This window comes from Geotrypetes seraphini, chromosome 11 (genome assembly GCF_902459505.1).
Source record: "Geotrypetes seraphini chromosome 11, aGeoSer1.1, whole genome shotgun sequence".
NCBI lineage: Eukaryota > Metazoa > Chordata > Amphibia > Gymnophiona > Dermophiidae > Geotrypetes > Geotrypetes seraphini.
In genome coordinates this window covers 127114151-127130756 of record NC_047094.1, presented here as the reverse complement: position 1 = coordinate 127130756, position 16606 = coordinate 127114151, and the positions used below count along the sequence as shown (strand labels likewise).

General features: G+C 40.6%; 1 protein-coding gene across 1 annotated transcript in view; it reads right to left on the bottom strand.

Moving 5' to 3' along the window:
* Nucleotides 1-15237, bottom strand: part of LOC117368881 (IgGFc-binding protein-like) — a 143988-nt gene extending 128751 nt beyond the window's left edge. Inside the window, exons 1-4 of the mRNA XM_033962625.1 lie at nucleotides 14425-15237; nucleotides 7841-8414; nucleotides 6314-6915; nucleotides 121-688 (exon numbers count right to left, since the gene is read on the bottom strand). Coding sequence (XP_033818516.1) covers nucleotides 121-688; nucleotides 6314-6915; nucleotides 7841-8414; nucleotides 14425-15237 — 2557 coding nt within the window. The remainder of the gene's footprint in view (nucleotides 1-120; nucleotides 689-6313; nucleotides 6916-7840; nucleotides 8415-14424) is intronic.
* Nucleotides 15238-16606: the final 1369 nt, after the last annotated feature.

Genomic DNA, 16606 nt, shown 5'->3' with positions numbered 1-16606 from the left:
GCGATTCTCAAAAGCCACTTAGGTGGCTTCTGAGACCGGGTGTCCTATATAGAATCCAGCAAATGTCTAACATTTGCATAACCAAAACACGGTACTTTGGAGGAAGCCAAGAACACTTACGGCAGAAATTGTCCCGTCTCCAAGAATGTACAGTGGCATTGGCTTCCTGGCAACCTGCAGCATAGGCCGCAATGACTTCACAGATGATATGTTGCCAGCCTTTGAAGAAGCAAGAGTCATAAACACAATCTTTGAAGTAGCTTTCTGGGTCCAGACTGCTGTGGCATTCTCTGAAGGGGCCATTCTGATCCAAAAGAATTCCACAGTCAGTTTTGCTCACTCGCTGACGCTTCTCAGCTGCATCCATGTCTGGACACTCAGGGTTCTCATTATTCACACATCCTTGGATGTGCCTTTCCATCCAGCTCTCTCCAAAAGTAGATAGATTTGGTGCTGGGCTTCCATTTTTCAGAAGGAGATCATCTTTGTCGTTGCCATTGAAGTTGCCACAAAAACCACAAACTTCCCCTGAGTAAGAGCTGGGTAATGTCAAGGTAAGAAGGCTATTCCAGTCAAAGGTGATTTTCAAACCAAAATCTATTTTACAAACTGCGTTAAAGCCCTCCTTGTGTATGTTGATTTGGCCATTATTAATGCTGAGAGGCAACATGTAAAGCAATCCATTTACCTGTGTAAAATAAAAAAGATAGATATTATAATGCAACTGAGGGTATTCAGCCTTTTAGATTGATTAAATGACCAATTTGCCTTGTTCACAGTCTTTTACAGATCGTACTGACTCAAAGCAGAGTTGTGGTTTGTCCATTTCACTGAGACTTACAGTTTTTTTTTAATATGAAATACAATTTATTATACAAATATAAAGCCCTTAAGTGAAATATAAGAAGTGCTGCTGCTGGTGTCCTATGTTATAGCCAGTCTGGGTGGACCAATGAGATAACTGGAAAAGGATTGCTCACAAGCATGTTGTTAGTGTAGTACTACTACTAATTACTTCTATAGTACTACTGGGTGTGTGAAAAGCTGTACACATTATATGCAGGTACTTTTTCTGTCCATAGTGAAATTACAATCTAACTTTTTCTGTTTTTACCTGGGGCAATAGGGGGCTATGGTGGGAACTGAGCCCAGTTTCACAGGATCATGGTCTGCTGCACTAACCATTAGGCTACTCCTCCGTGTATCAAAAGAGCACAAAGCAGGGACAGAGAGAGCTACTCCTGTTTGTTTGCAGACCTTCACCTCTTGTTTTGATTGCTATGCAAGTATATGTTTATAAAAGACTCTTAAAAATTACCTCACTGTTATAAGAATGGGAGCTATAATTAAGAATGTATTTGTATGTGACTTTAGGCATTTTCAGGTGAGGAGTTTGGATAGAGAGCAGGGAGAGTTGTGATTTACTCTCATATCTTACACACTAAATACACAGGCTTCTAAGCAGGCATAATGTTTGTGTTTCAATATAGCTACTATTTTTGCAAAATTTGAACTGTGGAAGCTAGAAGTTTTATTGTCTGTTGTTCAAAATTTATTATGGAAATGCACCAACTTGTACTCGTATGATCGCAATATGTGTTCCTGTGGTTGGAAAGTATTATTTAAGAACAAAATCTTCATTTCAGTTTCCAGAGCTGAAAGGAAAGAACTATATTAAACTATATACTGCAACATTTTCATACCAAGCTGCTAAATCTTGGAAATATTTAACAGTTCATATTACTTATTTGACTAATTATAAAAGTTTTAGAATAGCATTAAAAACATATCTTTTTAGTAAATATGTGTTAAAATGAATTAATTTTAATTTAGGCATTATAATTATTTTGATTGTAATTACAAAATATATCTCCAATTTTTAATATTTGTAAACCTCAGTGAACTCTGCAAAGGTATATGCGGTATATAAAGAATGACTGTAATGTAACTTTTTTTTTTATAAAGACACATAGGTGGTCCTTTTCTTAGAAGCTTCGTTCATGTTGTGGACATCTGAAAACCGGCATTTAGACAGCCATATGGTATGGACATCCAAATTCATATTTTCTAAAGTCAAAATATGGATATCTAAAACTGCAGTACATCCTTATAGCAAGAAGCTGTGGCCTGGGCATATTTTGGATGGGACTAGAGAGGGGCCAAAATATGAAGGTCCAACTCTGATTTCAGAAGAAGAAGGGATGGTTATGTTCAAAAAGATAAGCATTCAGCACATCTAAATGCTCAGAGTAGAGGGACTGAGGCAAATCACCTCCTTAATCCCTCAGTATTTGCTGTCCCATTCCCTCCCCCAAATGTGAAACCAGCAAGGGATGCCAGGCTCTATAATAGCATCAGGAACTACGGACTAATCAATTTTTCAGTTAACTTTTAATAACACCGCTATGCTGAGTGGAGAAGAAGCCTAATGGTTAGTGCAGAGGGTTGAGAACTATGGGAAAGCTCAGTTACTTACCTCTAGTATCCAGGGATAGTAGGCAGATATTCTCACTTGTGGGTGATGTCATCCATGGAATCTGGTACAGACCATCCAAAGTGAACTATCACTTTAATAAATCAACAGACTGCCCAGACTGCCCATACGGGTGCCTTCCCATCCACTGTCAGCTCATGGGACCATCACTTCAATATATACAATGTTCCCCTGGTCATTCACGATTTACAGTCCCGGTCATGCGCAGTATTCTCCGACCATGACTTCCTGTGCTAAAGCTGTTCTTCACCAATCAGGAGCTGTGTGTCAAACAGCTCCTGATTGGGAAAGCCTGACTTTAGTGCAGGAAGAGGCGGTCGGAGCATACCACAAGTGATTTCCTTCACTCGCCGGCACTCCAGCTGCCCTCTCCTGCCTCCCCAGGCAAAAAATCCATGCACAACATTAAGCTACTTTCAGCAAATGATCTAGCAATTGATAGAGTGCCTTGATCAGTTCTCTCTCTTACATGAAACTCAATCTGGTTTTAGACCTTTGTTTAGCACCGAGACAGTTACTATGGCCATTTTGGATAATTTACACTCCTTATTTAGCAGGGCTCTTAATGCCCTGATCATGCAATTTGCCATGAGTTCTGCCTTTGACTTGGTGGATCATGAGAAAGTGTTACAATGATTAGACGCAGTTGGTATCAGAGGAGAGGTGTTAGATTGGTTCCGGGGTTTCCTTAGGTCCCGCACCTATCAAGTACGTTTCAATTACAACCTCTCTAGTACCTGGAGTAATCCATCTGGCGTTTCGCAGGGGTCACCATTATCCCCATTGCTTTTCAATGTTTACTGGTCATCACTAGGTGTGCAATTGACCCAGTGGGGGATAAAATTATTTAGTTATGCAGATGACTTTACGATTATTATCCCATTTGCTACTTCTCTCTCTGAATCTACCCCTATGGCAACAAAAGTAGTAAACTTGATGGAACAATGGACGACTGAATTTAGACTGAAGCTTAACTCAGAAAAAACAAAATTCTTTGTAGCCTCGCCACACCCACTTGACACTAAAGCATCACTATGCATCAATAAACTCAGTTTCCCTATTCAACCTACAATGAAGGTTTTGGGAGTAATACTGGACCAGGGCCTAACCATGAAAGACCAAGTGGACTCCTTGGTTAGAAAGGGTTTTTTTACTCTCTGGAAGCTTCGGTCCATTAGAGCATATTTTGAGGCTTCATCGTTCAGAATTCTGGTACAATCCCTTATACTGAGCCATCTTGATTACTGTAATATCGCCCATTTGGCAATTTCCCAGAAGAATATGCAGAGATTACAACTGGTGCACAATGCGGTGGTCAGGCTGATTTTTGGGTTGAAAAGGTCCGATCACGTAACCCATTCCTAACGACTCTTGCACTGGTTGCCGATGGAAGCACGTGCGAAGTTTAAGTTTGGCTGTTTTTGCTTCAAGGTACTATTCGGTTTAGCACCTAAATATATAACTAACCTTTTCTCTTTCTCAGCCAATAGACATATGAGAAGCTCACACCTGAAGTTTGTCTCACCACCGGTTAGAGGATGTAAATTTAAAAGGTATCATCATCTTTTCTCTTATCAAGCAGCATTATGGGGAAAAGATTTGGAACAATTACTTATGCATGCTAATAACTATGGGGAATTTAGGAAACACCTAAAAACATATCTGTTTCTAAAGTACTTAGGTAGCTGAACTGCACAATCTCCCCCACAACAATTGATCTCTAGAACTGTTAGTCACTAATCTCTAACTTTGTTAGTTCTACTCAATTTGTTGCATTTTTAATCATTGTAAACCGCATAGAACTTCAAGGTCCTGGGGTATATAAACTGTTATTATTATTATTATTAAGGCTGTCAGATATATCTCTCATTCTAACTCCTTTTTAGTTTATGCTGAGCCCTCTAATGCCCCCTCTCCCTCAAAAAAATCTAGTATACCCTATTTGTCTAGTATCCAAATAGGCCTTATGCTTACAGGTGGCACCTATATGACAGTATAGTAGAGTTATGGTGGGCTCATACTTTCCACCATACATGGAGTAGGTAGAGGGATTTATGGACCTAGGTCCTCTCTCTATGGTTCACTAGCCCACCCACTAGCCTACTTAAGATACTTGTGTGCTGCTTTACTAGGCTTTCCCACACTAGATGCTGCTGTTCTAGAGACAGGTATGTAATGTTTTATTCAGAAATTTGGGGGGGGGGAGGGTTAGGAGGTGATAGTGACCACTGAGGGAGTGTGTATGGGGGGGTCTTGCTTACTTACCTTGAACAGTCATCTGGTCAGTTTGGTTACCTTTGTGGCACTTAGATATTTCTAAAGCAGGTCTAGCTCCAGACTCTAAGTTCCATCCTAGATGTCCTGGGAAAAGGTTTAACTAACTAACTAAAGGTTCAGTTCCCAGCACCGATTCCTGTTTATCTTTTCTGAGTGCTGAACTCTTTCCCTTTAAATCCTCATTGTGAAAGAGGCACCATACTCAACCATGAGGATTATAACTTTGATGGCCTCACTGCCAACAAATGGTCAATAGAAAACATCATTTGGCCAATATTCAGTCGGTAATAGTTAGCTTTATTATGTCTGCTGCTGGTTGTATTCTCAGATCTTCAATGCTGAGCCAGGTCCAAACACCAGTACCGGACACTGGTTTTAGATTAGTTATTAAAGTTTATCACTTAAAGATAGGACTGCTATTTATGTGGTCCAGTTTAAGAAGTTATCTTATGTGGTTAAGGGCTGAATACGTTTATGTTTATTAAAATTTGATATCTCGCCAAAGCTTACAACAGTTCTCAGTGGCTAACAATTAAAATCAAATACATGGAAAACGAAAAGAACTCCATAAAATACAGAAAAGACCTACTACAGAAAAGAAAGAAGTAAAATAATAACAACAAAAGAAAAGGTTCCCATGTGCCCGTATATAAAAGAAGTATTGTATATGGTGATTTTGAATATTGTCACTTAACTGCATAAGTGCCAACTCTGGTCCTGAAATGCCCCAATATTAACCAGTTCTGGTGCAGGCGCTGTCAATATTTAGCAGCACTAACTGGATATGTTAGGGTTATTATATTTCTATGTCGAAAAAAGAAGACACGTGGCCCCGCCTTGGTCCACCTACAACCCCACCCCATTCTGCCCAGAGCCCCACCCTGCCCCACTCACAGCTCCGCCCCATTCCTCCCCCCCAGCCCCAGCCCCACACAAACCTTGTTTCTTTGAGGTCACGTATGGAGGGCATCTGTGCATGCGCAGATGTGACACAATGATATCACACACATGTGTGCATGTGTATGATGTCATTGCATCACATCTGTGCTTGCGCAGATGCCCACCAGACGTGGCCTGAGCTCCCATCGCTTTTCATAACCTGTTTTGAAAACTCATTCAGACGCCCAGACAGTCCTCTAAGAAGAGGAAAATCTGTGAATCCGGGAAATACGGATGATAATAATAATAACAACAGTTTATATATTGCAGGACCGTTAAGTTCTATACGATTTACAAAGATTAAAAGATGCTACAAATTGAGTAGAATTAACAAAGTTAAAAGCTCAAGAGATCTGTTATTGTGGAGTCTGGTAACCCTAGTTTAAATGCCACTGAATAACAAAAGGTAGCCACAGACAAAGAGATTTAAGTGGGCAGGAGCCACTCCATTTTAATCATTTTGAATATTGGATGGACTATATTTATAATTTATGTAGCACTATCAGCATGCACAGCACTGCCTGAGGTAATTCTCAATGTCAGGAAACTCCTAAACCAATACATTTACAATCAGTTATAATATTTTATGCAGTACACACTTACCATCACTCTTTCACTGTGCTTCTTCTGTATTTCAATCTTCGTATTATAAACCTTGAGATAGATATTTTTGGTATAAGACACAAGATCGCTGCCTCTGTGATCGTTTTCAACTAGCACTTGGAAATCCACCAGATCTGACCTGTTGGAGCATAGGCCAGAGAACAGATAAACACAAGTGCCTTGGAAGTTAAATCTATAACGGTCAAAGGTGTAATAGTGAGGGTCTCCTGCAGCAGAACAGACGGCATAAGTAGTTGAGTAGCAGCCTCTGATGCCATTGACAATGCCACACTGCTCAGTAGATCCACATTTGCCGACAGAGCACTTAACTTCTTTGGTGACGGGATGGCAGAAGCATCGCTTCTCACAACTGTTGTCGGCCCAAAATGTCGCATTCTGTGCATAGGGGCGTCCTTCAAAGATGCATCCACAGTCACTCTTCAAGATACATTGACCCTGGCTTAGCACGAAGCCTTCTGCACACTCACAAGTTTCCACACAAGAATCTGTGCATTTGGTAGGAGCTGACAGATCCTCACACGTGACTGGACAAGCACTGCCACAGAATTTGTACTGGCTGTTGCTGATGGTGCATTCAAAGGCTGGAAGATGGAAGACATCATGGTAAGAAGATGACCATCACTACAAGGTATCTATTTTTGCTTCAATATACTCAGCACTTTACACAATCTGTGTATTGTATCAACCCAACAACACTTAACAGTTTCCATTATGTGCCTGCAGCAGCAGGGCCAGCAGAGCAGTCAGCTTATATCCCTGACGCACTAACAGAGAGGGATAAGTAGTAGCAGTAGTAATGGCTGCTTTCAAAGAAACTCAGTACTTGAAATACTTGAACTTGTAACTATGTATTTATAACTATGGCCTAACTGTATTAATAGTTGTTACTGATCTACCTGTATTAGCAACCATAGGCAGCAGAACGCTTCTTTGTTTGGGATGGGGGAGCCCAGGAGCTCTGCCATGGCACACGACCTCTAAACAGCTCCCAAGTTCCCCACCCACCTTCAGCAGTCACTGCGCAGTGTCCATAAGTAAGCCTGTCCCCGGATGTAGAATGAAGGGTTCTGGGGCAGGCCTGCTGTCTGATGCTGTATGGTGGCTGCGCAGTGGCTGCCTGAATATTTAAGGAACACCACTGGGAGAAGAGTGAGCAGGAGGGCAAAAAAAAAGGCGACTGAGAATTTGGGGGGCGGTCATGGCCCCTGTGGCCTTCCCCGATCCGACGTCTATGCTAGGAACCCTATTGAATGTCCGTGTCAAACTGTCCATTGTAACTTCCTGGATAACTGACCCAACCTCTTGTAATATAATTGGACCTTGAACTTAATAGGTAAGGATGGAATAGAAAACCAGATTAACATAACATAACATTTTACTAAATCTAAAATTTATTTTCTGATCAAATGGTACTTTCACCTCAATGGACAATTTACTATCTTGTCTTTTGAGTATGAAGATTCTTAAGCAAAGCAACTCTGTGTAGTACAGAAAAGTTTGACTTACGACATCCTGCTGTCTTTCTCCATTCTGATATTGTAACTCCATGCCTCTGACAAGTGTCTGCATATAGCTTCAGGGCCTGGCACAAGATTTTCTTGAATCCATCGTTCATGCAGACATCATAAGCACAATTTTCAAAATATACTTTAGGGTCAACCTTGGCATGGCATTGAATGAAGGGTCCACTAGTTGTCTTAGTGATCAAGCCACAGTAGTCTTCAGATTTATATTTCCTGAGTTGGTCTGGGGGACAGGGCTTGCATACCCCACTGCAGTCATGCCAGCAGAAGTTGTCACCATCTTCCACCTTCCAACTCTTTCCAAACTCAGTAGGGTCAGAAGTCAAGCTCCCAGAAGGAGTCTTGAAATCATCAGTAGGGTCATTGTTGTAATTACCACACATACCACAAAGCTTTTCAGAGTATCTGCTGTCTAGCTGTATCAGCAAATGGCTTTCCCAGTTATAGTAAACGTTTATCTGGTTGTCCATGCTAACGACAACAGACCCTCCACTATGCTGCACCCTCATTCTCCCATTGCTCAGACTGATTGGCAATGATGATCTTGTACCATTTACCTAAAAAAGAAAAGGTAAGACAATAAGGACCAGACCTATGAGACTCCCAGCTAGTGTTTAAACATCATTACAAATGGGTGAGCCAAATGAGTCTTTACCAATCGAGAACTACAGTTATAATATGCATGTTACTAATATGACTGTGGTACAAGGTCTATAGCTTTACAGTGCTTTGATAAATAGGTGGCTAGTAAAAAGGCTCAATTTTTCTCTTTTTTTGTCTGGTTTTTTTAGCAGACATTTTTCCAAGAATTGCCATAGTATAAAAATTGATGGCTGTAGATATTTTCTGTAATCATTCTGCAAATGACAAAGGGTCCTTTTACTAAAGTGTATTAAGGTTTTGTACTTACTTGAACAAATTCAATATATGATGAAAAAATAAAAATCAATCCTGAAAAATATAGGTGCTAAGAGCTATTCTATAAATGGTGCTCCAAGTTGGGTGCCATTTATAGAATAGCATTTAGGGCCCGATTCTACAAATGGTGCCTAACTCATTAGATGCCTAGAAAAGTGGCACCTACCGCAAGTCAATCAAAGTTAGGTACTGTTTGTAGAATTGTGCATAGCAGCACCTCAATTGACATAAGTGCTGGTAGGTGCCATAATGTCACTGGTATAATAAGTCAGGGTTTTCTTGGCTTAATATACTGGCACCTAAATAGACACCTACTAGTGTCTAAGTCAATCCATGCCCAAACTCTGCCCCCAATCACGCCTACTTTCCATCTAGGCGCCTTGGTGTAGATGCCTACCAAGAGGTGGTAGGCAACTACCAGCTAATTAATGCTGGCTTTTATCAAGCAGAAGTAAAGAGTTTTATCGTGGGCCAGTGAGGTAAATGCTCTGACATTCATAGGAATTGAATGAGCATCGGAGCATTTACCTCACCAGTCCGAAGTAAAACTCTCTTCTGCTGCTTTAAAACAGCCAGTGTAAGTTTGTAAATTGGTTTTTAAACAGTTTTTAATAGTGCTTTCAATTATCAGCACCAATTAAGCTGTTTTAAAAAAATTAAATTAGGTGCCTAGATCTGTAGGTGTCCCAATCTATTGGTAGGCACCTTTTATAGAATCGGGGCCTAAGGCCTGGATGCACTAAAGATAATCAGTAATACCGACTGGATCGCTGTTGGACGATTCTCTGGTCAATTATGGACGAGTGAGCGATGCGCTACCAAGTTTGCATGCAAAAGATTTACATGGAAGTACAAATCATTTGCATGCAAATCAGACAGATCAATCGTTCAGTGAGCGATTGACACATGCGAAGAGCCCTAGCAGCAATGACAGGGGAAGCAGCCTCCTGCCACAGCTGTTAGGGCTTCTTTTTTTTTTTAATGGCACAGATGTACATGTATTACACATCACAATCTGCCACATTTTAAAAAAAGAAGAAAAAAGCCCCCATTGATTCCCCTGAACCCCCACAATACCCCCAACACCTCCCAACAAATTAATACCACACCCTGACACTCCTGAACCCTCCCAACATGTAAACATCCCACCCTGCCCCTCCCCTCGAATCTTCCCATACCTTTGAAGAAGTCTGGCAAGAGGAATGCCCACTCCCTTCTGCTAGTAGGCCCACCTCTTCCAAAAATGGCAAGCCTTCCCCTTCCTGGTGCATTCTGGGATGCACTGGGGAAGGGCCTAAGGATTTGATTGGCCCAGGTACCTATGGCCCATCCCATAGGATGGACCTTACGTACCTGGTCAATTCAGGACCTTAGGTCTCCTTCCCAGTGCATCCTGAGATGCCCTGGGTGTGACCTAAGACTTCAATTGGTCCAGATACTAAAAGCCGGTGACATGGGTGCCAGTTAAAGAATTGGGGGGGGGGGGGTATAAGGCGTCTGTTCTTTAAGACAGATGCAAGATGCCATTGTGCAATTCTCAGCCACGTTAGTCAGACACAGAGACCGGCATCTTATACAAAATCTGCTCCAAAGTATCCACCCCCAGTTTTAACTTTGGGAAGTTCTTAACTGCCTTTTTTCTTAAACCTTTTTCACACAGTGTCTTGTTTCTCATTTGTCCACTACTGACATCTTGCCCATGATTGTCATTCCAATCTGAAATACTTTTAAAGAAATTATCTCTAAATTATCATATCAAATACAAATTCAACTTCAAATTATTGTTTACAAAAGTATATGCTACTGTGATATCATTAACAGCAAGCTGAAACACTCTCCCCTTTTTTTTCCAAAATAATGGTAGTTTTAAAATGCAAATGTTTATGAATGTGTGAAAATCACTGGCTGGTCATATTAAAAAGTCTGTCCACCCAATATTCAATGCTATTTAACTGGCTAGGAATGGTTCCTGGCTGGTTAAATAGCATTTAGCCAGCTAGCCACAAATATTCAGCACAAGATGGCTGCTGAATATTCATGATCAAAAGCAACAAGTCCCCCCTGACCAGGAAACAGGGTGAAGGGTAGAGGCCTGAACCAAAACAAACCAGCTTACAACTAATAATCGATGTGAATGAGATACCCTCAGTCTCACAGATTGCAATGGGAACAAGTCCCTAAAGCACCAGCTGTCACAATCAAAACCCAGAAAGGGTATTACTTGTGAAACATCCCTGGGTTTCCCATCTAAATTTAACTAGTGCACAAAAGTGCTAAGTGAAGAAAGTAAAGTAATAATAAATGAAAAAAATCACTAAAAGCAGTGAAATGGTTCAACTGTCTCTTCCTCCCATCTGAGGGTCAAGTGGTGTCCAAAATACGCCGGGCTGGCTCAAGCACGAGCAAAATCAAGAAGAAAAAGTACTTAGCCTCTCCGTAGGTCCGGAGTACAGAGTGACCAGCTTGAAATAAACCCGTCCAACAGGGCTCCGTTTCAAGGGGAAAGAACCCCCCTTCCTCAGGAACCAGCTGTGAAATCAAACTGTGCTCTCAGATACCAACCAAAGAATGGAAAGTCCGGAATGAAAATGGCGCTAACCAATGAAGAACGCCTCTGCACATTTAACTTAAGAACTTCTGATGTAACGACGTCAGTAGACCATGTGATGTAAACCGGGAAGATTTAAAAACCCCGGAAAAAACTTGCTGAAAAATACCATGAAAGCTAATCTTAAAAATGTCGTTCAAATGGCACAGTGCCATTCAATAAACTCATTCAGACCTAATGGTTGTAGGGATTGAAGCTCGAAAATCCAATATTGTTCCCTCCGTTGTAGATAGAACGATTTGTCTCCTTCAAAATTCTCGGGAACCTGTTCTATGATGCCCCAACGTAAGTCTGCAAAAGAGTGGTGGTATTGGATGGAGCGGGGAACCATAGGAGAACTCATGGATTGAGTATTAATCCTACTCTTATGCTCTATAAGACAAGTTCTTATGGTCCTTTGTGTACGCCCCACATATAAAAGGTGACACGGACAAGTTATAACATATATAACCCATGATGATTTGCAATGAGTAATGGATTTAAGGGCATAAGATCTGTGAGTCTGTGTATTAATCAATTGCATTGGATGGTATTTTTGCAGATGTCACATGTGTTATTGCACTATGATTGGAACTCGTAATCTCCGATGAAAATCTAGAGCAAACTACATAGTCCGCCACATTCTTAGTCCGAGAATAGGCAATACAGGGTTGATCCTGAAATATAGAGTGGAATTGAAGGACGTGCCAATGACGTCTAATACCTCGGGCTATGTTAGCTGCTTGGTCCGAAAACGTCAATACACAAACAGTCTTAGTCTCATCAGGAGAAGTTGTATTTTGTAAGAAAAGGTTCCTATTTGCGTACAGAGCTCTGAGATAAGCACGTTGGAGAACTTGATGAGGTTAACCACGCTCCTTGAAGTGGGTATATATGATACGAGCTTGAGTCTTAAACTCTTGAATATCCGAACAGTCTTCGGATCCGGAGAAATTGGCTAATCGGTAAAGATTGCTTTAACCGGGTAGGATGACAGCTGGTGTAGCTTAAATAGTTGTTAACTTCAACAGGTTTTCTATAAACTGTAGTGGTTAACATAGAGCCATTTTTCCAAACTAAGACATCCAGGAACGATACTTGGTTCTTATCATAGTCATAGTAAACCTCAAATTGGAGTCCTGACAATTTAGCCATTCAAGAAAAAATGGTAAAAGTTCCTGTGGGCCAACCCAGATGCAAAACACATCATCAATAAATCTCAACCAGGTCTTGATGTATGTATGCCATGGTGAAGGGTATAGATATTGCTCCTCAAATTGGGAAACATATAGATTAGCAGTACTTGGAGCAGCTGCCGTACCCATGGCAATGCCGTGAGTTTTAAGAAAATAATTTTTGTCAAATCGGAAATAATTGATGCATAAGTATGTGGAAGTGTGTATGTCAATATAATAACATAAGAGTGATGTATACCATTGTATGTACTGAGATGAACTGTAATATACCAGAAGAGTATAGCATGAACTGAATAAACTTATAACATCAGTTCTATGCAAGTGTAGATGAAAAAGTGTATATCAGTGATTTAAACAAGAGAGTGACTGATGATATGATATGTAATTATATGTTCTACAACATTCCAGGCAATGTAGCATAAGCAGAATAAACCAATGACATCTGTTCAATGCAATTGCTCGTGGTAATGAGTATAACCATACCTGAATCATTGAGGTGATGTATAACACTATAGATACAAAGATGTGCTGCAACATTCCAGAACAGTATAACATGACCAGAATAAACTTATAACATCAGTTCATGCAATTGTATGTGGTAAGGTGCAGCACACTGAGTAAATGAAGATAGTGATATATAATAATGTATGGGATGAGATGGATTGCAACTTTCTATTACAGTAGTACTAACAAAATAATCAATAACATTAATACAATGCAAATGAGTGTGATAGTGTGTATGTTTATGCTGTAAACGCCATAGTAATAGAAGTCCTTATATGGACTGAAATGCCCTGCAATATCCCAGACCATTGGAACACGATCAGAATAATTCCGTATCATCACATCTAGGCAATTGTATATATAGTGTGTATGCCAATGATTTAAATGATGTATGTTATTATATTTACTGAAATGGACTGTGATATCCCAGGACAGTCCGTCACGAAAGAATAGCCTAACACTATCCGTTCACTGCAATTGTTCGTGATAGCGTGAAATTTAGTGCAGTAAACTAGAGAGTGATGTGTAATATTATAGGAACGAAGATGACTTATTAAATTTCCAAAACAGTATATCATGAACAGAATAAACATACATCATCAGTTGTATGTATAGCAGAGATTTAAACCAGGGATTGATGCATACTATGAAGTGTTGGTCTGTGACATTTCAGGATCGTATAGCATGAACATAGTCCGATGGTGAAAATTGAGACATTCTAACCACCTATATAAGGTGAATGATACTGGGAAGACAGAATATCATCAAAATCTGTGTCAGCGCCAGATATCTGCACCTATGCAATGATACTGCTAGACAATATAACATTTAGTAAATAGTTAAGAAAATAACCCATGCGTAGTAGTATTGTCTATCCGGATGCTGAAACAACAAACATAAGTAAATGCAGTCGATATTAAGCGTTAACAAAGTCAGCAATCACATAATGTAAGATCGTATCAGTATGTCAAATTAAATTCAGGACTTGCGTTCAAAGGATTAAGCAATGAAGAGTGCTTCGCTTTACTGCAGACTCGTGTGGTGCCATGATGACGCGACTCCAGCGAGGCGTGAAATTTTCGCGCTTGTTGACACGTGGTTCATCCACAGGAAGAAGGAGGTGACGCCATGTTGGTTGAAATGGATATTGTAGTTATTTGGAAAAAATCTGTTTGTAGTGGGAAATGAAATCTTGTTCCCCAAATATCAGAAATATGTATATGCCTCCAGCAGAATAATCTCCAAGTTGTTGAAAACAGTGTGTTGTATATCATGCTCCACCATTGTCTTAAGAATGACACTCGCTCCGTGAATAACCGTAAACGTGCAGGGAGAGAACAACTTCAGTTTTCCCAATCATACTGCATCTATAGAAGAGGGGCTCATTTCCTCGATGAAATCCGCTAGTGCAGACGGTTCCGTAAAATCTTTAGTGTTGTTATTAAGGGTTACCCTCATCCTCGCTGGGTACATCATTCCGTATTTTGCGTTCAACTCCTTCAGTTTTGGTCGGTAGGCTAACATCTGCTTCCGAAGCTGTGCTGTTTTTTTACTTAAATCTGGGACAAATAAGATGGAGTACCCGTCCCGTTTCAGAGGCGATTTCACCCTTGCACGTGCCATTATTTCCGGGATTTGACTGTAGCGTAGCAGACGGAACACAATCGGGCGTGGGTAACGGGCGTTGGTTAACTTGTGCGAGGGAACCTGATGCGCCCTATCAATTTCTAGCGGTTTGTCGAAAGTAATATCCAGTATTTTTGGTATGAAACTTTCAAGATATTTAATCATATCCGTTGACTCCATCCCCTCCGGTACTCCCCAAATTCTTAGGTTGTTTCGCCGAGAGCGGAGATTCGCGTCTTCGAGCTCGCGCTCTAAATTGGCAATTTTTTTAACTTGAACCTGTAATTCCTTAATAGTAGCCTGCTGACCTGATTGTTTATCCTCGATAGCCTGTAAACGCTGTTGGAATTGAGTAACATCCTCTCGCATGTCTGCTAATTCAGATTTGATTTCAGTAACGTCAATTCCCACATCAGCCAGCATGGACCTCAGTGCTTTAAGCTCCGCTATGATGTTTTGGGAGCCTTCCTCGTCTTTGGTATCATCTGCCGATTTTTTGGGAAACGGAGGGTCAGGCTTGTGCCTTTTTCCTACTTTGGAAGTTGCCATGTCGTTAGTAGAGAGCAGTGCTAGAAGAATTCACCAAAATTTCTCACCAGAAAAACGGTTAATTATCGATTCTGTAATGGTGTAGCTGGAGCTCAAAAGCTATGCTGCCATCTCTTCACCGGCTCACTATCGCCTCCCCATCACCCCATTCTTAAAAGACCCAAAAGGACCAACAGACCTCTCATCCAACTACAGACCAATAGCCTCAATACCTCTATATATCAAACTAACAGAAGGATTAGTAGCCAAATTCCTCACCAACTATCTCGAGGACCATAACTTACTCCATCTCATGCAATCCGGCTTCAGAACTAACTTCAGCACAGAGACACTACTAGGCTCCCTTATCGACACAGCAACACAACACCTCAGCATTGGAAAAATAATGCTGCTCATACAGTTGGACCTGACGGCGGCATTTGACCTGGTAGACCATAACATCCTACTGCAAATCTTGGACTCAATAGGCATCTCAGATAAAGTATACTCATGGTTTGAAGGTTTCTTAAAATCCAGAATATACAAAGTAAAATCAGACAAAGAAAAATCCAAACCCCTGCAGCGTTCCACAAGGGTCCCCACTGTCCCCTACTCTCTTCAACCTATATACGGCCTCTCTTGGCGTTTACCTGAACAAACAAGGCCTATCCTCTTATAGCTATGCTGATGACATCGCCATCCTCATTCCTTTCAACCAACCAATGCTCTTAATGTCAGACACACTACACAGAACTCTAGCTATAGTTACGACTTGGATGGAAGACCACAAACTGAAACTCAACCCAGACAAAACTAAATTCATCCTCCTAGAAAATAACAAAATCCCAACCATAACCAAATTAGAAATCAACTCTATCAACTACCCTTTGCAAACCACCCTAAAACTTCTAGGTATGACTATTGACAGAGGCTGCACCATGCAACCACAAATTAACAAAACAATACAGAAATCTTTCACAGTTATGAGAAACTTTAGACAAGTCCGAAAATTTTTCAAAAAAACACAATTTCAGCTCCTAGTACAATCTCTAATCCTAAGTATCCTAGACTATTGCAACATCCTCTACCTCCCCTGCCCTGCAATAATGATTAAACAACTACAGACAATTCAGAATACAGCTCTGAGACTCGTCTATTCATTAAAAAAACATGATCACATTACTGAGGCATTCATCAATTCTCATTGGCTTCCAATCCAGGAAAGAATACAATTTAAATTCTACTGTATACTATTTAAAACTATAAATGGAGACAGCCCAACCTACCTAAACGACCGCCTCATCCAAACCACCTCTACCAGGCATAGAAAAACACACACCCCATTCACTTACCCCCCAATCAAAGAAGTAAAATGGAAAAAACTATACAA